The sequence below is a fragment of the Carya illinoinensis genome, chromosome 9, assembly GCF_018687715.1.
Source record: "Carya illinoinensis cultivar Pawnee chromosome 9, C.illinoinensisPawnee_v1, whole genome shotgun sequence".
In the NCBI taxonomy this organism is placed as follows: domain Eukaryota; kingdom Viridiplantae; phylum Streptophyta; class Magnoliopsida; order Fagales; family Juglandaceae; genus Carya; species Carya illinoinensis.
Window position 1 is genome coordinate 13696663 of NC_056760.1, and position 21721 is coordinate 13718383.

At 38.0% G+C, this 21721-nt stretch overlaps 1 protein-coding gene across 2 annotated transcripts in view; it reads left to right on the forward strand.

The window, feature by feature from the left end:
- Window positions 1-21721, forward strand: part of LOC122276093 (ABC transporter C family member 2-like) — a 45397-nt gene that overhangs the window by 15349 nt on the left and 8327 nt on the right. For both annotated transcript variants that reach the window (XM_043085556.1, XM_043085557.1), the window contains exons 12-20: window positions 733-840; window positions 1236-1370; window positions 2263-2369; window positions 2470-2563; window positions 5344-5511; window positions 8221-8361; window positions 8908-9108; window positions 9372-9470; window positions 9584-9736. In XM_043085556.1, coding sequence (XP_042941490.1) covers window positions 733-840; window positions 1236-1370; window positions 2263-2369; window positions 2470-2563; window positions 5344-5511; window positions 8221-8361; window positions 8908-9108; window positions 9372-9470; window positions 9584-9736 — 1206 coding nt within the window. The remainder of the gene's footprint in view (window positions 1-732; window positions 841-1235; window positions 1371-2262; window positions 2370-2469; window positions 2564-5343; window positions 5512-8220; window positions 8362-8907; window positions 9109-9371; window positions 9471-9583; window positions 9737-21721) is intronic.

A 21721-nucleotide genomic window follows, 5' to 3' on the forward strand; every position in this document is an offset into this window, starting at 1 on the left:
GCGGCGATGACTATGCCAGTAACCACAGAAAAGGCCGGCGAGTCTAACCCTAGTGCCCAATACCGGAGATGACATCGGAAAGTAGCCAGAAAACACTTCAAAGAGCTACGGGCCGCTGAAAACGCTTCCACTAACCACCACAAACTTATCGGAAAGCTCAGAAAACCACCAACACTTCAAACTACAGCTCTGATACCATGTAGATGTTTATGGAGGAAAAATACTTCTCTCTCTTAAACGATGTACAAACATATATATATAGACACTACATACACTTGACACTTATACCCTCACAAACTTTACTAATTACAAACATATCCTCTAACATTCTCAAAAATCTTTCCCTTTATAATTTCTTAAGCTGAAACAATGTGTCTGGGTCAGTTCTTGTGCTAAGCTATGCCTAAATTTGGCAACAGATTTTGTTGGTTTGGGCTGGGTCATGATTGGTAATTGTTTTTGTGAATTTACAATACGGTTATGGGGTTTAACTTCTTAAAGACAAGAATTGCGTGTCTAAAGGTCTTGCTTTTTATATTTTCATGCTTAGGTTTGAAGGTTGCTTTACTGGATTATATGCTAGGTGTTAGTGGAGTTATATAATGTTATGATCCCCATTTGGGCTAGGAAATTTGTGCTCACATACTTGAAAATTTTTGTGTCAGTGCTGAAGGTTTTGATGGTTCTTATATATATATATATATATATATTTATGTTTATTACTTTTTGTAGATTGCCGCTGTATTTCGTAAATCTTTAAGGCTAACTCATGAAGCTCGCAAGAAATTTGCCTCTGGGAAAATAACCAACTTGATGACAACTGATGCTGAGGCGCTTCAGGTTTGCTTTCTATTTCTCAGTTTGTATATATAGTTTACTTCATAGCTGATGCTTTTGAAAATCCAGGTTATTTATATTTGTGAAATCACTCTATTTCTGTAGCCATTTTGGATGTCCAAGTAATTTTTTTTATTAGTGTATATACACATAAATAATACTCTAAAAATACTTAGATACAGAAAAACTGTTAGTGTGCATAAATCTACGTGTAATGTAAATATAGTTGTGCATGTTAACAATCTACTTCAAGTAGATTCAATCCAGTTACAACTAAGTAGATAACGCCATGTTACAGATCATTTAGGAGTACTATTAGAAATATTCTTAGTGTTTTTTCTGTTTGTAAAACCTAATTTGTTTGATTATGTGACTAATTTGTTGTTTTCCTTGTACAGCAAATATGCCAATCACTTCATACCTTATGGTCAGCTCCAGTTCGCATCACCGTTTCTATGGTTCTTCTTTACCAGCAATTGGGTGTTGCCTCACTTCTTGGTGCATTACTGCTTGTTCTTTTGTTCCCTATACAGGTTCAAGAGTTACCTCACTTCACTTTCCTTATTATTTTTGAAAGTAAAGTATCAGTACCATGTTGACTGGGATTTAGCAAATGAGTTTTAGCTCAAATGAAACTTCCTCTCCTTGTGAGAATAAGATGGAGGGTGAGTTGTGGGTTTCAAACTTGCTGGATGTGTGTATTACTTACAAGTGAGAAATGAATCATATTCTATGTGGTTTGTTTTCATGTGTAGCGTGGCTTTGTGTTTGTTTAACTAGCTCGTGGTAGGGCAAATTGAAATGCTGTATGAAGTGGAGTAATTTCGGATTTTGGTACATAGCACTACCACTGTGATATAATAGGAACAAAGACTTACAGGAAATGAGGACATTTTTCATGATTTACACTTTGTAGGTCAAATATAAACTATATGTTATCAAGCTTGACTTGAACTGTATCAATATGTTGTCAAAAGATATCTGAAAAAGATGTGAAAATTTGAAGTGATTGCCTTTGTGTGAGTTTGACATGGCTTTTATGGGAACAAGATGAAAAACAGTGCAGTATCTCACATATTTCTGCATTTTACAACTTCTATGATATCTTTTTTTGATAAGTACAACTTCTGTGATATCTAATCATGGTATTCGTGAAACTTTAACTTTAGGATTCAATAATATTAATTGTTACCAAAAAATTTGAGGTTTAATTATGTTGCTTTTTGGATCTATGAATTTTGTTCATAGGTAAACTGAAGTCTATCAATCTGACCGTGTACTCAGAGGATCAAATTTTTTTTTGTTTGTTTTAGCCAGTTGGTTAGATGTTATTATGGCTCTATTTTGTCTTTCATCCGTGCATCTTACCTTAATTTTTTGTTGAAATAGATTGTTTCTAATCTTTGTAAAATATTGTGGGAGCAGGCGTTTTTGATAAGAAAAATGCAGAAATGGTCTAAGGAGGGGTTACAATGTACAGACAAGAGAATCAGTCTCATGAATGAAATTTTGGCAGCTATGGACACTGTGAAGTATGGTTTTTTTTTTTTTTTTGCAGAGTTATATTTTTGGTTTTTTGTGAGATATATGTGCATAATGGTGAGTTGGCTGTATATGCTTAATATGATTCAGATGTTATGCATGGGAGAGCAGTTTCCAATCTAAAGTAGAAAGTGTACGGACGAAAGAACTGTCTTGGTTCCGTAAAGCATCACTACTAGGAGCGGTATGGCATGTCACATTCAAAAATTACTTTTTGTTTCTTAATATTAGAAGAATTTGGAAATTACTGTTATGTTCTGCGCCAGTGTTATTTCAATACATGTTATATAGTTGTATTACTCAATTCATATTTTTTGTTGCATATAAAATTATGTGCATGCTAACCAGCCCAAAAAAGAGAAAAAAAAAATGCATAATGATTTCATTGTCCCCTAGATTTGTTCTCGAGCAGGACAAGATTTGAAAAAAGAAAAACAGTACTCGTCATATGCTTTATGTAATGCCCCAGTAAGTTCCACATTGGGTGGGAGTAGTGTGATAGACATGAATGAGTCTGAATGATAAAGGTGCATTGGTTCTAAGGAGCTTTAATTATAACACTAATTAGTTATTTTGGAGAACTTATAAAAAAAAATTAGTTATTCTGGAGAACAAATCCAGATGTGGCTTTAGCTTTCTCTGGGTCATTACATGTTAGCATTAGTGTAGGAGTGGCAATGTTCACAGTATTAATGATGATATGGATAGTATTGGTCAGATTTGAAGTCCATCATATTGATATCAAACACTGACCTCTTGTGTATCTCCATCCATGTTATAGCTTGATGCAGGGGGTTATTTTTTCCCGATAAAAATAGTATTATTTTTATTATTTTCCAAATCCTGTCCTGGATCAAACTATAACATGGATGGAGATACACATAGGTCAGCATTTGACATCAATATGATGGGCTTCAAATATAAGCTTGAAATCAGACTAATAAGTTTGGCATGTAGTGGCGATAAAGATGGACCGGCCTTGTTTGCTTTCAGAAAACTTTTCATCTCATCTTCTCTCATCTTACCTCATCATTACAATTTTCTCAAATCCCATACAAAATGATATAAACAATTCAACCTTTTTAAATCTCAAAATAAAAAAATAATATTAAACAAATATATTCCAACAATATTTTATCTAATTTTCAACTTTTATCTCAACTAATCTCATCTCATCTCATCTGCGAAAACAAACAAGGCCGATATGCATTTGTGACTGTTTGTATGGCTGCAAAAGAAAACAAAAATTAATCTACTTGGTCGTCCTTGTTTCTAGCCAGAGTTGATAATATTGTGTAGTGCTTACACTTCTAAGAATATCTAGTTACTAGATGTAGCCTTTTTTTTTGGATTTTCCATGTCTTTCCAGATGGATAAATTTTTAGTTATGTTCAGATGGTCCATGTACTATATACCCATGTGTAACACCCCCTTCTCATAGGTTAGGAGTGTTACGTACTTTCGTAATTGTTTGCAGTAACAACATAATAAAAATACCTAATTTATCGAAAATAAATTCCCAAAAAAAATAACAAAAATATAGTCTCATGGCAAGAAATTTTAAAACTGATCTTTTAATGAAAAGAAAAGACACTTAATTAACTAAGTCTGAAAATCCCATGACACATTATCTATGCCTGGCCGTTAACTCTTCGACACTATCTTCTATAGTTGACATTTAAAAAAAAAAAAAAATAACCAAAATGAGTTGGAATACTCAATACCTAGTACATCATGCAATAAACATAATAAACATAAGGTTTTCTTGAAAGTGTGCATCTTTAATACTTATACTAACATAAACACGTAACATGTACTATGCATAGCTCTTTAAACTTGTCTTTCACTTTCTTTATTGGGCAGCACTCCTTAACCCTTGTGTGCAGGGTTGTGTACCGGTTCCACTACTTGTGCCCACAAGGGGAACCGTTGAACTTATCATAACATACTATGGTGGGCCACGCTTAGGTCCGTGGCTTGCACATCTATTCATCATAACTTTCTTTTATCTTTCTTACCATGATGCATGTAGAACACATAATGACATAGCTGATTGTAATCGTAAATGAAAACATATCATGATGCATGTAAAACATATAATAACATGACATTGAAACTCACTTTTATCATATCATAAATTGGTGCGTAAAAATCAAATTTCAATAAAGGGCCATACATAATACTTTAAAAACATTGTTTACCATCCATCTAAGGGTATGATCATGCTGCTTACCTTTCTGCTTCTATTGATAACAAACGTGTCAATAATCACCTACTTGAAGTTGCTGTAAAAGGGTTGGACTTGATAGGGTGAGGCTGGTTCTTTTTTCAATCTCCTGAAATTGAAGCTGTTATCTAGGGTTAGGGATTGGTTTCTTGAAGAACAATACATGGGATTGCTATAAAAACTTTCAAGACTCACAACAGCCTCTGCAATTTCTAGTTTTCGGGCCATACAATCCTTTTAATGAGACCTGAAAAACCTAATAATAGGGCTGTACGAATTTTACTCAGTTTTCAAAAGGGGCTCTAGGAATCCAAATGGATAGTAGTTCTAGGGAATATATGTTGCTATTCTTTGGATCCATTTAGGAGTCATAAATGAGACTGGTTTCCAATTATAATGGATTTAACAGCCAAAAATCAAATGAGCTTTGGCTAGAAAATATTTGGGCTTATCCATCCATATATGGGCCTAATGGGCTGAACCTACTCCATTTTGAATCTAGGTCCATAATTTCATATCCAAACCTATCTCCTCAATACTAGATCCTCAAATAATAAAGCCTAAAAAAATATGGGTCGGGATGTTACACCATGATATTTGGGCATGTGATTTGCAGGTTATATTTTGACATGAGCTATTAATCATAGGGTCCTATCTTCTCCATGAGAATAGATGCCAAGCATGGGGACCATGCAAATGCCATCTTCTCCTTCCTGACTCTCCACCTTGTTTTGCAGTGCAATATGTTTTTACTAAATAGCATTCCAGTTGTGGTGACTGTGATTTCATTTGGGATGTTTACTTTGCTCGGTGGGGATCTGACACCTGCAAGAGCGTTTACTTCCCTTTCTCTGTTTGCTGTGCTTCGCTTTCCCCTGTTCATGCTTCCCAATATAATAACTCAGGTTCTTTCTTCTTTACCTTCATAAAAAATCTCATTTACTGCTGGTGTGCAATGCTTTTGCATGTAGACAGGATAGATAATTATGTTAGTGGTTTGACTGCTTACCTATTCTGCTCTATGTTACTTAATCTGAGTAGTAGTGTATTCTCAGGGACATTGAAATTGCTGATCCTTAGGAAATTATTAAATGTAACTGTATAAGACTGTTCTTATGTTGTGTTTCTTAATCATGCTTAAAGTATAAATCTAAAGAAATGCTTCTACTTTTTGTCTATTGGAATATGAACTGATTTAATTGTCTAACTTATCAAAAAAAAAAAAAAAAAAGTTTGTTGTCTATTGGATTATGAAATTTCTCTGCATATTTAGACTTTGAGTATCTTCTCTGGATAGTATAAATGTTATCTTGAAGTAGTGGCTTGGTTTACGGGAGTGGTTAGTTCAAATGGGTCTGTTTCTTTTCTAAGAGAATTATAAGGTAAAAGTATACTGATAAACATTATCACCATTGTTTTAAGTGATTTGGTAATTTCAGAAAATTCGCTTTATTGTGTTATGTAATCAGGTGTACACAAATGTCATACCATCTTCCCGTATATCATTTCTCATGCTTTTGAAAATCTAATTCATTGTCCTCTCTCTCTCTCTCTCTCTCTCTCTCTCTCTCTCTCTCTCTCCTCCCTTATAGGTCACTGGCTTTCCTCATATAAGGTTTCTGTGTATGCTATCTAGTTTAGTGGCCTAAAATGTTTTGAATCTCTGTTGTTTAGGCTTCTCACTTTTTGCACATGAGGTTTTAACTCCTTTTTGCTTGTTTGTCTTTTCTGCCAAAAGGTTATTTTATTTAGGAAAAGAGATATAATATCACTAAAACTACTGTAATTACTCAGATAAAGAAAGGAAAATAAAAGAGAGCTGCATAAAATAAAAAATTTCAAATACCATGAAATGTCTGACAAACCCAGCGACGTTCTTCTATATGAGAAACTCCATCCAACTCATGTTGATGTTAATTTACAAGTGAAAAATCTTGGGCAAAGTTGTTCTTCCAGCGCTAGTGTTTGAACAATTAAATATTTTTTTTAAAATGTAAAACAAGAAAGGAATTTATAAAGCTGTAGAGCAGTGTAGTCATGAGACACAAAGCAAAGGAGGGGAAAAGATGGGGGAAAAGATGAACGGAAAGGCATTGAGGTATTTTACTGAGGCAATTTGCACCAACTATTCTTGTCCCATTTTGACTCTCTCTCTCTCTCTCTCTCTCTCTCTCTCTCCCCCTCCCTCCCTCCACCGACACACTGCTGCTATTCTGTTGCACCCTCTATTTGATTGGTACTCTGTTTCTCCAAGGAAGTTTCCCTTTCAACCCACTGTTGTTAATGTCACTTTGACCTTTTTTTGCAACAACACGACTTCTATTAATTGCACCCTCCACGTTCGCTTCTCAATACTAGGGTCAACGATGGTTTATCTATTCTTGTAAATTTCAACTGTTATCAAGAGGCAAGCATACCTTCTCAGCAGATATCTCCTTCATCAGTTGAAGCATTGCTCTGAAATCAGAGAGTAACAGTTAATACCAACACAAACCAATTGTAGGCAGATGAAAGTCATAGTGATGACTGAAAACAAAGGGTTGAGAGAGAAAAAGGATTGCCAACTACCAGAGATTTCCACTAATTCGTCATTACCATCGTGAATCTCCTTGAAGCTATCAATTTAATCATCCAAATCACGATGCACATTAAACACATTATGTTAATGGTAGCACCTTTAAAACTTGCTGCCACAACAAATGACCAAACAATTAGGTTAATTCCACAGGAATCATCATCCCGAAGACCACTGTGGAAACATTATTCCCTCTACTATTTAGTGGTACTGCCACAAAATCTTGCGATTTTGTGATTTCACAGCTGACAATTTTCTGTTCCCATGGACACTTTGATATTACTACCCTATAATTCCATTTGGAGGAACCCCTCATACCCCTTTATCACTAAAGCCCCTCACTCCAATGAGACAAACATTTGGATCTCTCTTTTCGTCGTTTTATATTTTTTTTAGCTTGATCCCTCTATTTTTTTGGCCTGATATGACTAGGGCGTTGTAGTCATGTCATATATAGTGCCTTTTGGACATCAAAATGAGAAAGCTTGTGGGAAAGGGGAAATTTGTCAAACTAGTGCGTGTTTTCATCAGATGTTAGTGTACCTTGGTGGTGGGATTGCAAATTTAAGAATTTCATATGATTGACTCTCCTATTTAAGTATTTCCACAGGTAACTTGTTTCCTGTAAGTCCAGCTCAAATGGCACCTCTTCTCCATCTTAGAAATGTGGAAAGCATGGTTGCTGGTGAAAGACTCATTGGGTTGTAAAATTTTCGCTCGAAAACTTGCTTGTTAAATAAAAAATCTATTGACGAGCCTCTTTATTAACACACCAAAAATACCGTCGATGTGGAAGTCTTCCACATTAGCTACCAAAATGATTGGTTTTTCAACTTTTTTTAAAACATTAATGGGTCCCTTAGTAGGTTGTGTTTTTACATGCCGGCTTGTATGTAACAGAGCATTTTTTTTTAATAGTGATAATGTGAATTACTTCTTCATAGACTTAAACTGGTTGTCTGTTTTTTGGCCCTTGATGCTTCCTTGTTTTGTGAAACACTGTTGTTTCTTTCCTTCTAATGCTGCCTTAATTTGGCAGGCGGTTAATGCAAATGTATCCTTAAAACGACTGGAGGAACTACTCTTAGCTGAAGAGAGAATTCTTCTACCAAACCCACCCCTTGATCCACGACAGCCAGCTATCTCAGTCAAGAATGGATGCTTTTCTTGGGACTCTAAGGTCTATTTTTAATGTAGATTCTTTTGTGGGTTACATGTGTACATACATTATCACACACATTTTTGTATTATCATGACACATTACCATTTTAGGCTTGACTTCTGTTTCTTGCTTACAGTTATTATTGGTTCATTTTAAATAACTTTTGACATAATTCACTCTACTACAATGAATGCATGTAATAATCTTGATATTTTTTTCATTGTTATTATATTTAGTTATTTTGTGTTGTTAAAATGTATATTCCCATGTAGAGTACATAATGACATAAATTTAGTTGGGTAAAAATCATGTTTTCTGATAGCACTATGGTACTGAGATGAATCCTGAGTAATGTCATTATTCTCTGATACCATCAGTTCTCAGGTAGTTTCTTGAATTTCAGCTCCACGGCTGAAAAGCCTTATCTTATGGGCTCTCCTTTTTAAAGAAATTGCTTGAGCGTTGTCTTGTACTTGGGGATATTATGAATACTGTACACTTTCTAGGTTTTTCTTCTTCTTTGTCGGGAAAGTAGCATTTCCTGAATTTAATTTTTCTTTCCAGGCAGAGAGGCCCACACTGTCAAATATCAATTTGGATATATCTGTTGGTAGCTTAGTTGCAATCGTTGGCAGTACTGGCGAAGGGAAGACATCACTTATCTCTGCAATGCTTGGGGAACTTCCTTCAATCTCAGATGCCAGTGTTGTTATGAGAGGAACAGTTGCCTATGTTCCACAAGTTTCATGGATCTTCAATGCTACTGTAAGAAAGCTTATATTTTGTACTGATATATATTGTCTAAAACAAAAATGTATCATTTAAAAAAATTAATTTGTTTCATAACAATCTTACAAACTTTGCTATTGTACACATGCAGATTAAGTGACAATTCTGCTTGTTACTTAACAAAAAAATGGTTAGGGTAGCTTCAATAAATTAATTTAGCTCTAGTGGTCATTTTTTGTTAATTATGTGAATTTGGTGACCTTTGGTTTTTATTTACATATTTTCTTTTTACTTTGCAGGTGCGTGATAACATTTTATTTGGATCTGCTTTTCAATCAGCAAGATACGAGATGGCAATTGATGTAACTGCATTGCGGCATGACCTTGACATATTACCTGTAAGTATTTCACAATGTCTTTTAATGAAGTTAAGGATGTTTGTCATGAAGTAACATATTATTCAACTATTGTAGGCTTCAATTTAACATGTCTTTGCGTGCTTAATAATTAGGGAGGTGATCTTACTGAGATTGGTGAGAGAGGAGTCAATATTAGTGGCGGGCAAAAGCAAAGAGTTTCCATGGCCAGAGCTGTATACTCTAATTCTGACGTGTACATTTTTGATGACCCCTTAAGCGCTTTGGATGCCCATGTGGCTCGACAGGTAACTGTTTCATGTTAGACAATACTCATTCACTTATTTTGCCTTTGCTGCTTCTACATTCTATCTCAAGCTGTATATAGATTATATAATCTGTGTTTGTGTTACAAAGGTGTGGCTCCAATAATCTCTTCTCTCAAGGTTTAGGCCAGTTTTCTCTCAATCTATCGTTTTTTAGATTGGGTTAGTAAAAAAAAGTCTGCTGGGTTATATTTTAAAATGAACTAGACTATTCAACATGCCATGCAATACAAGAGTGAATAAGCATGCTCACAAGTGTACAATTAAACGCAATAAGTTATTTAATTTATGCACATTTTTTTTCACTTATTTTTGAATTCTTGAGAAGCCTGTAAATATGATCAGCTGTCCATTTTACTTGTAAGGTTATATATATATTTTTTTGATAGGTAAAAATTAATTTTATTAAAGAAAAAGGCATAGCCTGAGTACACTAGAGGTATACAAAGATCATGCCAGGTTACAACTAAGAACTAGTGAGAGTTACAAGCAAAGTATGGAGATCATCTGTATTACAAATAATGGCCGAAGCCCAGGAAAGCAGGGTACAGTAGAAAAAACGTTTCAGTTCAGCCATAGAGTGCTCCATATCTTCAAAGCACCTCTTGTTCCTCTCCATCCACACACACCACATAATGCAGTGATGTATCATTTTCCACACAGCAGCGATTTGAACGTTTCCCCAGATACCTTTCCAATAGCACATAAGATCCCGGACACTTCTAGGCATGACCCATGCCACCACTACCCTACTAAAAACGTCATCCCATAGGCATTGGGCCACTTTACAGTGTAATAGGAGATGATCAACTGATTCCCCATCACACTTATAAAACACCAATCTGAAATATAGAACCCACGTTTTCTCAAATTATCCGAGGTAAGAATCCGCCCAATAGATGCTGTCCAGACAAAGAAAGCAGTTTTGGAAGGTACCTTGCACTTCCAAATAGCTTTCCAAGGATAGCTATGACCATGGTGTAGGCCCACAAGAGCCGAATAGAAGGACCGCACCGAGAATTTTTTATTTCCACTTGGATTCCACAACATCCTGTCCCTAACCTCATTTCCAAGAGATATAGCATATAGAGAGTCAAAAAAACCAGACATGTCCAGTTCCCAATCTTGCGCCGCTCTTGAAAAATTCACACTCCAATGAACAGCACCATTAGAGCGTATCAATAAATCAGCCACAAGAGCCTCTTTATCACATGCGATTTGGTAAAGCATAGGAAAAGCCTGCTTAAGAGCCATGTCCCCACACCAAACATCATGCCAAAATAAAACATTGTTGCCGCTGCCAATTGTAACTCTGAAAAAATGAGAAAATCTGTCCCAACCAGCTCTTATGGTTTTCCACAATCCCACTCCATGTGCACCCCTGACTTCGTTAGAATACCAACCCCCCCGAAGACTTCCATACTTAGACTCTATCACTTCTCTCCACAAGCCCTCTCTTTCACTATGATACCTCCACAACCATTTCCCCAATAATGCTTTGTTGAAGACCCTTACATTACGCACCCCCAAACCTCCCCATTGAATTGGAGAACAAACTTTATCCCAACCCACAAGATGGATTTTAGCTTCATCCCCCATTCCTCCCCAAAGAAAATTGCGAAAAGTTTTCTCGATGCGGGAAGCCACACTTGCGGGTATCGGAAATAAGGAAAGAAAATACGTAGGGAGGTTAGATAGTGTACTCTTAATGAGAGTCCATTTACCACCCTTAAGGTTATATTTCTTCTCCAGTCATGCAGACATGAGCAGTATTAACTCTCAAATTGGATTGAATACCTCTGTGAGGATTTCCTTTCATTATATAGGCACAAGTGTGCATGATACAAGGCTAGAATCAAGCCAAATTTATAGTAATCAAATCTGACTACTAAAGGAAACTAGGGCTATTTACATAATCTGTCTAAATCAAGCCAAATTTATAGTAATCAAATCTGCCTACAAAAGGAAACTAGGACTATTTACATAATCTGTCTAAGTAAGAAACATGATCTGTCTAAGTAAGGAAGTATATATGTACAGATTAGGAAAGCTAAATAAGGAAGGTCCTGCTGTCATCCTCCCTCAAATTGATGCTGGTCGGTTAAGAAGTATCAATTTACCCACAAGAAACTGATGACGTTGTCATGTCATGGCCTTTGTAAACACATCAACGATCTGGAGGTTAGTAGAAACATGAGGAAGAGAAATGATACGAGTGTCCAAGACTTCCCGAATGGAATGACAGTTCACCTCGATGTGTTTTGTACGTTCATGAACAACAGGATTTGCGGCAACCTGAATGGCACTAGTGTTGTCAGCATGGAGAGGAGTATGATTGGATTGAACACAACCAAGTTCAGTTAGGCGACCACGAAGCCATAGAATCTCAAAACAAGCAGCGAACATCGCTCGGTATTCGGATTCGGTGGAAGATTTGGAAAAACAATCCTGTTTCTTACTCTTCCAAGATATCAAAGAGTCACCAAGAAACATGCACCAACCCATAACATATCATTGCGTATCAGGACATCTTGCCCAATCAACATCACTGTAAGCCACAAGGGGAAAAGAATTCCCAGTAGGGAAGAACAGGCCACAACTAGGAGATCCTCTAAGATATCAAATAATACGACGAACATCAGCTAAATGTAGATGACGTGGAGCCTGCATGAACTGATTAACCTGCTGGAAAGCAAATAAAATATCAGGTCGAGTAATAGTCAAATAGTTCAGGCTACCCACTAACTGTCGATACATAGTAGGGTTGGAAAGGATATCATCCTCCTCCCGACGATACTTCGTGTTTACTTCCGGAGAAGTATCCTGAACGCTAGCTAAAGTAATCAAATCCTGAGTGTATTTATGTTGATTCAAAAAAATTCTGGATGGATCAGTATGAACTTCCAACCCCAAGAAGTAAGAAAGAGGACCAAGATCCTTTATATGAAATGTGGCTTGAAGATGCTGTTGCAGTCGTGTGATCAACGCGGAATCCGTCCCAGCAATACAATATCATCAACTTAAACCAGAAGAACAATGCTAGTAAATGTCTTGCAGAGAAATAGAGAAGAGTCATATTGACTCTGCTTAAAAGAAAATTGAAGCAAGGTGTATTAGAATTTATCAAACCAAGCTCGGGGAGTTTGTTTCAGCCCATGTAATGTGCGATTCAACTTACAGACATCCAAGGAAGAAGAAGATGACAAACCAGGTGGAATGGTCATGTATAGCTCTTCTTTGAGATCACCATGAAGAAAGACATTTTTAACATCCATTTGATGAAGAGGCCAACCTTGGGATGCAGGAACAGAAAAGACAGTCCGCACCGTAGTCATCTTGGCAACCGGAGCAAAAATCTCCTCATAGTCCACCCTATACACTTGCCTATTGCCAAGTGCAACCACACGTGCCTTATACTGATCCAAACTCCCGTCAAAACAAGTCTTGATAGAATAAACCCATTTGCAACCAATGGCTTTAACCTTAGCAGGAAAATAGAATAAACCCATTTGCAACCAATGGCTTTAACCTTAGCAGGAAAAGGGACAACATCCCATGTATGATTATCTTGAAGAGTCCAAAGCTCTTCATCCATCGCCCATGCCAATAGTCATGTTTAGCCACCTCGGAATAACCTGACGGAATGGGAATGGAAGACAAAGTAACATGAAGAGAGGTATGCGAGAACCATACCGATCTAGTGGATGAGACACTCTGGTCGAACGTCAAGGAACTATGGGGTTGTTCGGATCACCGGTAGAAGATACAATTCGAGCAGGCTCAGATGGCGGATCAGGCTCAAGAAGGGGCAAAGTGGGGCGTCATCGTTCATATGCAAGTCCAGCTTTGAATTGGTTAGGAGTCAAGTCATCAAAATGCGACAAAACATGCATCTTAGGCAAAGACTCAACATGAGAAGAAAAGAATAACTGATTTTCAAAGAAGACAACATGACAGGAAATGCAAAATCTGTTAGTATATGGATCATAGCAAACATAGCCTTTGTGTGAAACACTCTAACCCATAAAAGCACATTTAACAGATTGAGCAGATAATTTATGATGTTCATGGGATGGCAAATGAACAAAACAAGCACAATCAAAAGTATGCATATCAAGATAACGAGGATGCTGATGATAAAGATGAAAGTAATGAGTTTCAAAATTCAAGACACTGGACAACAATCTATTAATTAAATAAACTGCTGTAGATAATGCTTCGACCCAAAATTTAGGTGGAACAAATGAGTGGAGCAATAAAGTACGAACAACATCCAACAAATGTCTATTTTTACGTTCAGTGACAGCATTTTGTTGATGTGTATAAGGACAATACCACTGAGAAAAAATGCCTTTTTGTTGGAGAAAATCATGAAACTCACAAGACATATATTCACCACCGGAATCAGACCATAGAATTTTGATTCTGGAAGAAAATTGAGTCTCAACGTAGGCGATGAATTGTTGGAAAATAGAAAAGACCTCAGATTTAGAACGAAGAAAATAAATCCAAGTACACTTGGTATAATCATCAATGAAAGTAACAAAGTATTTATAATTCGCATGTGAGATAACAGGAGAAATTCCCCACACATCAGTATAAATCAAATCGAAACAACTTTCAGCATGACAACCATGAGAAGGAAAAGAAGGAGACTTACTTTTACCTAATTTGCATATGGGGCAATCAAAAGAGAGAGGGGGAGAAAATTGATCTTTATTGCCCAACAAACCAGAGTTTATTAAATGAGATAAAACAATAGAGTTAGGATGACCCAACCGTTTGTGCCATACTTCACCCTTATTGTTGACAGTATTACAAGAAAATGAAATAACAGTAGGAATGGAAAAATGCAAAGGAAATAAACATCCAACTTTATGCCCCTTCGCGAGTATCTTCCCTGACACTTGATCCTACACAAGACAACCATCACGGGAAAAGCGAACATCACTGTTGTTATCAACCAACTGACCTACTAATATGAGACTAGTGGAAAGCTCAGGAGATACAAAAACATCTCTAACTGTGGAATTAACATCCCCAATAGCATGAATAGGTAACTGACTACCATTAGCATTCTGAATGTAGGATGATCCATTATAAGTCTAAACATTGCTAAGTGTATTAGAAGAACTAGTTATGTGATTAGACGCACCTGAATCAACAAGCCACGATAAGAATGGAAGTGAACTGTTACCTTGCAGCCCTAGTGCTGAAAATGCTGAAATAATCCTTTGCTAGACCATCTCAATAGTAAGAGCAGAGGAGTCACCAGTAGAAGTGGAAGAGAGAAACCCACAGTAGCCCAATAAGCATTAGCCTGACGATTTTGGGGACGAATAGGACATTCTTTGATAATATGCCCCGGCTTCTTATAGTAGTTGCAAGATTTCCTCGCACATTGGGCAGCAACATGTCCGTATTCCCAGCAACATGTCCGTATTCCTTGCAACTGAAGCATTGAACTTTCTGCATGTCTCGTCCCTTGCCTTTCCCGTGAGCAGAATAAGCCACTGCATTTGGTATCATTTTATCGTGCTAATAAGTGGTCTATGTGGCAAGACCCTGCCCTCACGAAATAACTCCCCAAAACAAACATCCAAAAAAGGCACTAGATCACGGTTCATCAAATTGGAGTGCGTGGCTTCAAATTCAGGTCGTAACTTCATTAAGAACTAATCTTGCAACCCCAAGGGGTTGGCCCAAGTGGTGAAGGCCTTGGTCTTGGGGTATCACTCTTTTCAAGGTCCAAGGTTCAACACCTCATGGGTGCAAACAATTCTTTGGGGCCACATCCCATAGTGAAAAGTCAGCGATTTAACCAGTTTGGTGTAGGGAAACTTTTGAGGGTGCGGTGCATGGGATCGGGGTTTACTCTGCATGGGTGGATCCGAAGGGCCTTGCTTTGGAGTGCTTCCCCGACATAAAAAAAAAAAAAAAAAAAGAGAACTGATCTCGCTTGCTTTGTTCATGAACTTCTTGCACAACAAAGAGAGATTCTTCCAGTACCTTGGCATAAATCAGGTTAGTAAATTCTCCCAAGAGATTATTAAATCCAGAAAAATAATCTTGAATTGAGAGATTGCCCTGAGTGTAACTGGCAATCTTGTACTCCAACTGAAAATGCTTGGCAGTATTGTCCTGATTGTACACTTTCCTTACGTATTCCCACATAGATTTAGCAGTCTTATATGGCCTCAAATTAAGAACACTAAGAGGATCTACAAATCCTAAAATCCATGTCATCACCCTAGTATCTTTGATCTTCCACTGAGCCAACTTAAGAAGCTTAGTAGGAGCCGGAGCCCTCCCATCTATATGATCCAAGAACAAATAAATGAAATTGAAATTCCCAGGCAAAATAGTTCTTACCTGTGAACTTCATAGTAAAAGAATAGAAAGACATGATGCCAATTAGAGAAAGAAAACAAAGCACAGGTGTAGCCAAAAAAAATACTTGCCCAAGCACCACAGAAGGTGCCGACAGAATTATAGCAGCTGCCAACCAAGCCTAACCTTCACAAATGTGCCGATAGAACCACACCCAGCCAAGGCAAAATTGCCGACAGCCTATAAACAAGAACACAAAGCTCCCAGTCTGATCTCCAAGAGTTATCGCAGCCAAAAAACTTCTCAGATAGTGTCGACAGATCAACAACTGTCACCCACCTGGTAAAAAACCGCAGCCCCTTAAGGAACTCACAGAAAATGCTGACAGTCTTGAAATTGTTGCCTACCAACAAAATAAAATCCCACTAGAAAGAACTAGAAATATTTCAAAGTTACGGCTTTGAAACCATGTCAAATTGGATTGAATACCTCATTTGTGAGGATTTCCTTTCATTATATAGGCACAAGTGTGCATGATACAAGGCTAGAATCAAGCCAAATTTACAGTAATGAAATCTGTCTACAAAAGGAAATTAGGACTATTTACATAATTTGTCTAAGTAAGGAACATGATCTGTCTAAGTAAGGAAGTATATATAATACATATTAGGAAAGGTAAATAAGGAAGGTACTACTATCATTAACCATGCAGACTTGAGCAGTACCAACCATGCAGACTTGAGTAGTATTAATGAAGCACAGGCTTGAGTAATATTAATGAAGCACTACTGTGTGAATGGGGTTAGTTTTGGAGATCTGTTATTGGAGTTAAATATTGGGAAGTCTAGTTAGTGGACTTCTGAGTTGTTGAGGACTTGGGGATCTAGTCTTTAGAGAAGTGCTGGAGTAGTTAGGTAAGGATTCTCAGCTTTATAAACTCATACTAGGAGGTAATATATGTCAAGATTGGTCTGAATACCTCTTTTCATTGATTTCCTTCATTTATATAGAAGAGAGTTACAGAGTGCCAAATGTTCAGCGTGATTCCAGCACCTAATTGCTGCTGGTTTTACTGTACACATACATATTTACACGTTAAGTCTATTTACATCCAGCCTATTTATCTGCTATACTATCTAAATATAGAAAGTTACTCAAAGTATGTGTGTAACATAAAAGTATCTCTGTAACATCCTCCCTCAAATTGGTCCTGGTGGATCAAGAAGCATCAATTTGTCAACCAATAACTGATGTCGGTGTCGAGAAAGAGCTTTAGTAAATGTGTTGGCAGTTTGACATTCAGTGGAAATGTGAGGGAGAGTAATCATATGTTTGTCAAATGATTCACGTATGGAATGGCAATCGACTTCGATATGTTTCGTATGCTTATGGAATACAGGATTAGCGGCAATCTGAATAGCACTGATATTATCAGCATGAAGAGGAGTGGGATGCAGCTAAGGAAAACCAAGTTCCCCCAATAACCCACGAAGCCATGTGATCTCAGAGCATGCAGAAGACATAGCATGATACTCAGACTCAGTAGAGGACTTGGAAACTTTGTCTTGTTTCTTACTCTTCCAAGAAATTAGTGCATTGCCTAAGAACATGCATCAGCCAGTAACAGAGCAATGAGTTTCTGCACATTCAGCCCAATCAACATCACTATACCCCATCAACTGTAAGGAAGATTCTTTAGGAAAGAACAACCCGCCGGTAGAGGTGCCCTTCAGATATTGGATAATGCGGCGGACAACAGCTAAATGAAGATGTCGATGAGCCTGCATAAATTGACTGACTTGCTGCACGACAAATGAAATGTTAGGATAAGTAATTGTCAAATAGTTCAAACTCCCAACAAGCTATCGATATAAGGATGGATCTGATAAAAGCTCCCATTCTTCCTGACGAAGCTTAAGATTTACCTCCAAGGGAGAAAAAATAGAGTTACCCGATTGGAGACCACCCAATGAAATAACATCCTGCGAGTATTTGTGCTGGTGTAACAATATACCAGTTGGAGTAAGCTGCACCTCAAGGCCAAGAAAGTACTACAGGGGACCAAGATCTTTCATGTGAAAAGAGGCCTTGAGATGTTGTTGTAATTGCTTAATTAATTTAGTATCGAAGCCAGTAATCACAATGTCATCGACATATACGAGAAGTAATACGATTCTTGCAGAAGTCTTGCGGAGAAAAAGAGAGGAATCAAATTGACTCTGAGTAAAATGAAAAGCAAGTAGGTTAGAGCAAAATTTGTCAAACCATGAACGCGGAGCCTGCTTCAGTCCATACAAGGATCGGCGTAACTGACAAACCTCTGAGGAATGTGTAGCAAACATGTCGGGAGGTGGTGACATATGGATTTCTTCCTTCAAATCCCCATGTAAAAAACCATTCTTCATATCCATCTGCTGAAGAGACCACCCTTACGATGCAGCAAGTGCCAAGATAGTCCGCACAGTAGTCATTTTGGCAACAGGTGCAAATGTCTTTTCATAATCAATACCATACTCCCGTCGGTTCCCAAGAATCACGAGACGAGCCTTATATCTGTCCAGTGAGCCATCAGCTCGAAACTTGACTGAGTATACCTATTATAACCAATAGGTTTGCCATCAAAGGGACAAATTACAAGGTCCCAAGTGTGATTGTCTTGAAGAGCCTGGATTTCCTCTTGCATGGCTTGCTGCCAACATGCTTGGGTGGATGTCTGAGTATAAGAGTGAGGAATAGAAATAGTGTCGAGAGTGGCAGTAAGTGAGATGTGAGGAAAACCGTACCTATATGGAGGATGTGTAACCCAGGTGGAGTGTCGACGTATAGGAACCGCAGAATCAGATGGCGGATCAGTGTCTGGAAGGGGCGTTGCAGAAGGGGGAAGACATCGATGATACACCGTAGTAAAACAGCAAAGATTGGTCACAAGGTGAGACTCAATGGTCCCTAATAGCCAAGAGATTACCTTGCCATCCTTGACCTCCCATTGAGCAAATTCTTTTTCATCAGTAGGGACCTTAGCAGAATTATCAATATGATTTGATAATACTTTTCCTTTCAAAAGCATCTTAAACTGAAATTCCCATGTAGGAAAATTCTTTCCAGTAAAGCGAATAATGGTATTTTCAATAGACATGATGAAAAAACACTTAAAGAAATATGCTCAAGTAGTCAATCAGATAAGCAGCAAGTCTAACTCAAATTAGGTCCAAAATAAGCCTAAACTAAAAAAGGCCTAAAGTTACGATAACAGAGAGGAGGAGGAGGAGGAGGAGGAGGAGGAGGAAGGGGGGGGGGGGGGGGGGGGGGGGGGGGGGGGGGGAGGTCCTAGTATCACCTGAATGGGAAGCACATTACCTTGAACTCATCCAAAAGTGACTTGCTTAGATCTCTTTCTCATCCTTATTGATTGTGGAGGTATTCACGGAGGCCCAAGGCCCTTCAAATTTGAAAGCATGTGGTTGAAATCAGATGGGTTCCTAGATTGAGTCTGGTAATGGTGGCCTTCTTATCAATTTCATGGCACTCCAAGTTATATCATGTCATGTAAATTGAAGTCTCTGAAAAAAAAAATTGAAGGCATGGAATGAGCAAGTGTTTGGCAATGTGGAAGCTAAAAAAACTACCCTTTTTGAGGAACTCAAAGGATGGGAGGGAGAAGAGGAGGAGAGGGTATTATCTGTGATGGAGAGGGCTCGTAAAACTTAGGCATCTGTGGACCTTGAAAGGGTTTCTCTGTTGGAAGAAATATTTTGGAGACAAAAGTTGAGAGCACTTTGGTTGAAGAAAGGGGATAAATGCAACAAGTTTTTCTATCGGATGGCTAACTTGCATAGGTGGAACAATGCCCATAGAGACGTTGATGGTCCATGGAGTGGCTTCTTCCAACCACACTGAGATCATAGATCACATTGTCAACTACTATAAAAGTTTGCTTTCAGAACAATTCTCTTAGAGACCGAGACTAGATGGACTCCACTTTGATGCTCTTGACTTGCAAGAAGCAGGACAGCATAAGAGGCCTTTTGAAGAAACAGAAATCAGAAAAGTGTTAAGAAGCATGGCGGGTGACAAAGTTCCAGGTCTGGATGGATTTTCTAGGGTTTTTTGTCCAAACTTTCTTGGAAGTGATCTAAGAAGATTTGATAGGGTCTTTAATGAATTCCATGAAAATGGTATGTTTGAAAAGAGTCTCAATGCAACATTTATTACTCATTCCAAACAGACCTAGCATTGTAGAGGTAAAAAATTATCGCCCTTTAGTTTTGGTGGAATTTACAAGATCCTTCTGAAAGTTTTGGCGAATAGATTGAGCATGGTAGTTGAGAAGTTAATCTCAAAGCCTCAAAACGCCTTTGCCCAAAGGAGGCAAAATCTTGATTTGGTGCTTATCGCCAACAAATGATTGGATGGTAGACTCAAGTTAGGAGTGCAAGGACTCTTGTGTAAGCTTCATATGGAGAAGGCCTATGACAGAGTCAATTGGAGATTTTTGCTCTAAATGCTTGAGAGATGTGGCTTTGGCTTGAAATGGTGTTCTTTGATCAAACAGTGTACTCTACTATTTGTTTTTCTGTCTTGGTGAATGGCACACCAAAGGGCTTTTTTAAAAGTGCATGAGGCTTGAGATAAGGTGACCCTCTATCTCCTCTACTTTTTGTTTTTGTAATGGAAGCTTTTAGCAAGATGATTTCAAAGGTTGTGGAGGGTGGGTTCTTATCTGGATTCATGGTGGGGGAGGCAAATCCTAGCTCATTTCACATATCTCACCTATTATTTTTTGATGATACCCTAGTCTTTTGTGCTAGTCGTGATCAAATTCGATCTCTGAGGGCACTCCTTTTATGCTTTGAAGCTATTTTGGGATTGGAGGTGAACTTGGCTAAATCAGAAGTAGTCTCAGTGGGGAATGCTCCGAATGTGGAGAGCATGGCCCACATCTTGGAAAGCATGATATCCCAACTACCGATGAAATATTTGGGTCTTCCTTTCGATGCCTCATTCAAATCGAAATCTATTTGGGATGTAATAGAAAAAATGGAGTGGAAACTGGCTAGTTGGAAGAAGATGTACCCATCTAGAGGTGGAAGGGTCACATTAATCAAAATTACCATATCCAACTTGCCAACCTACTTTCTATCACTATTTCTTCTTCCCACCAAGGTGGCTCATCGCATGGAGAAACTTCAAAGGGAGTTCTTTTTTTTTGGGGGGGTTGGGGGGGAGGGGTTTAAATTCCATTTGGTAAAATCTAAGATCTAGTGTTCTCGTATCTCGGAAGGAGGATTGGGTATTCAGAACTTGCAATGGGGAGGATGGCTACGGACTTTGGTGAACCATGGGGAGGATGGTGATTGAATGAGGTAAGTGGGCCATATGGGATGAGACTATAGAAACACATAAGAAGAGAATGGGTCACATTCAAGAAATATCCGTTTTGAGGTGGTTGATGGATCCCCCTATCTTGGAAGGAGGATTGGGTATTTAGAACTTGCAATGGGGAGGATGGTTATGGAGTTTGGTGAACCATGGGGAGGATGCTGTTCGAATGAGGTAAGTGGGCCATATGGGATGAGACTATAGAAACACATAAGAAGAGGATGAGACACATTCAAGAAATATCTGTTTTGAGGTGGG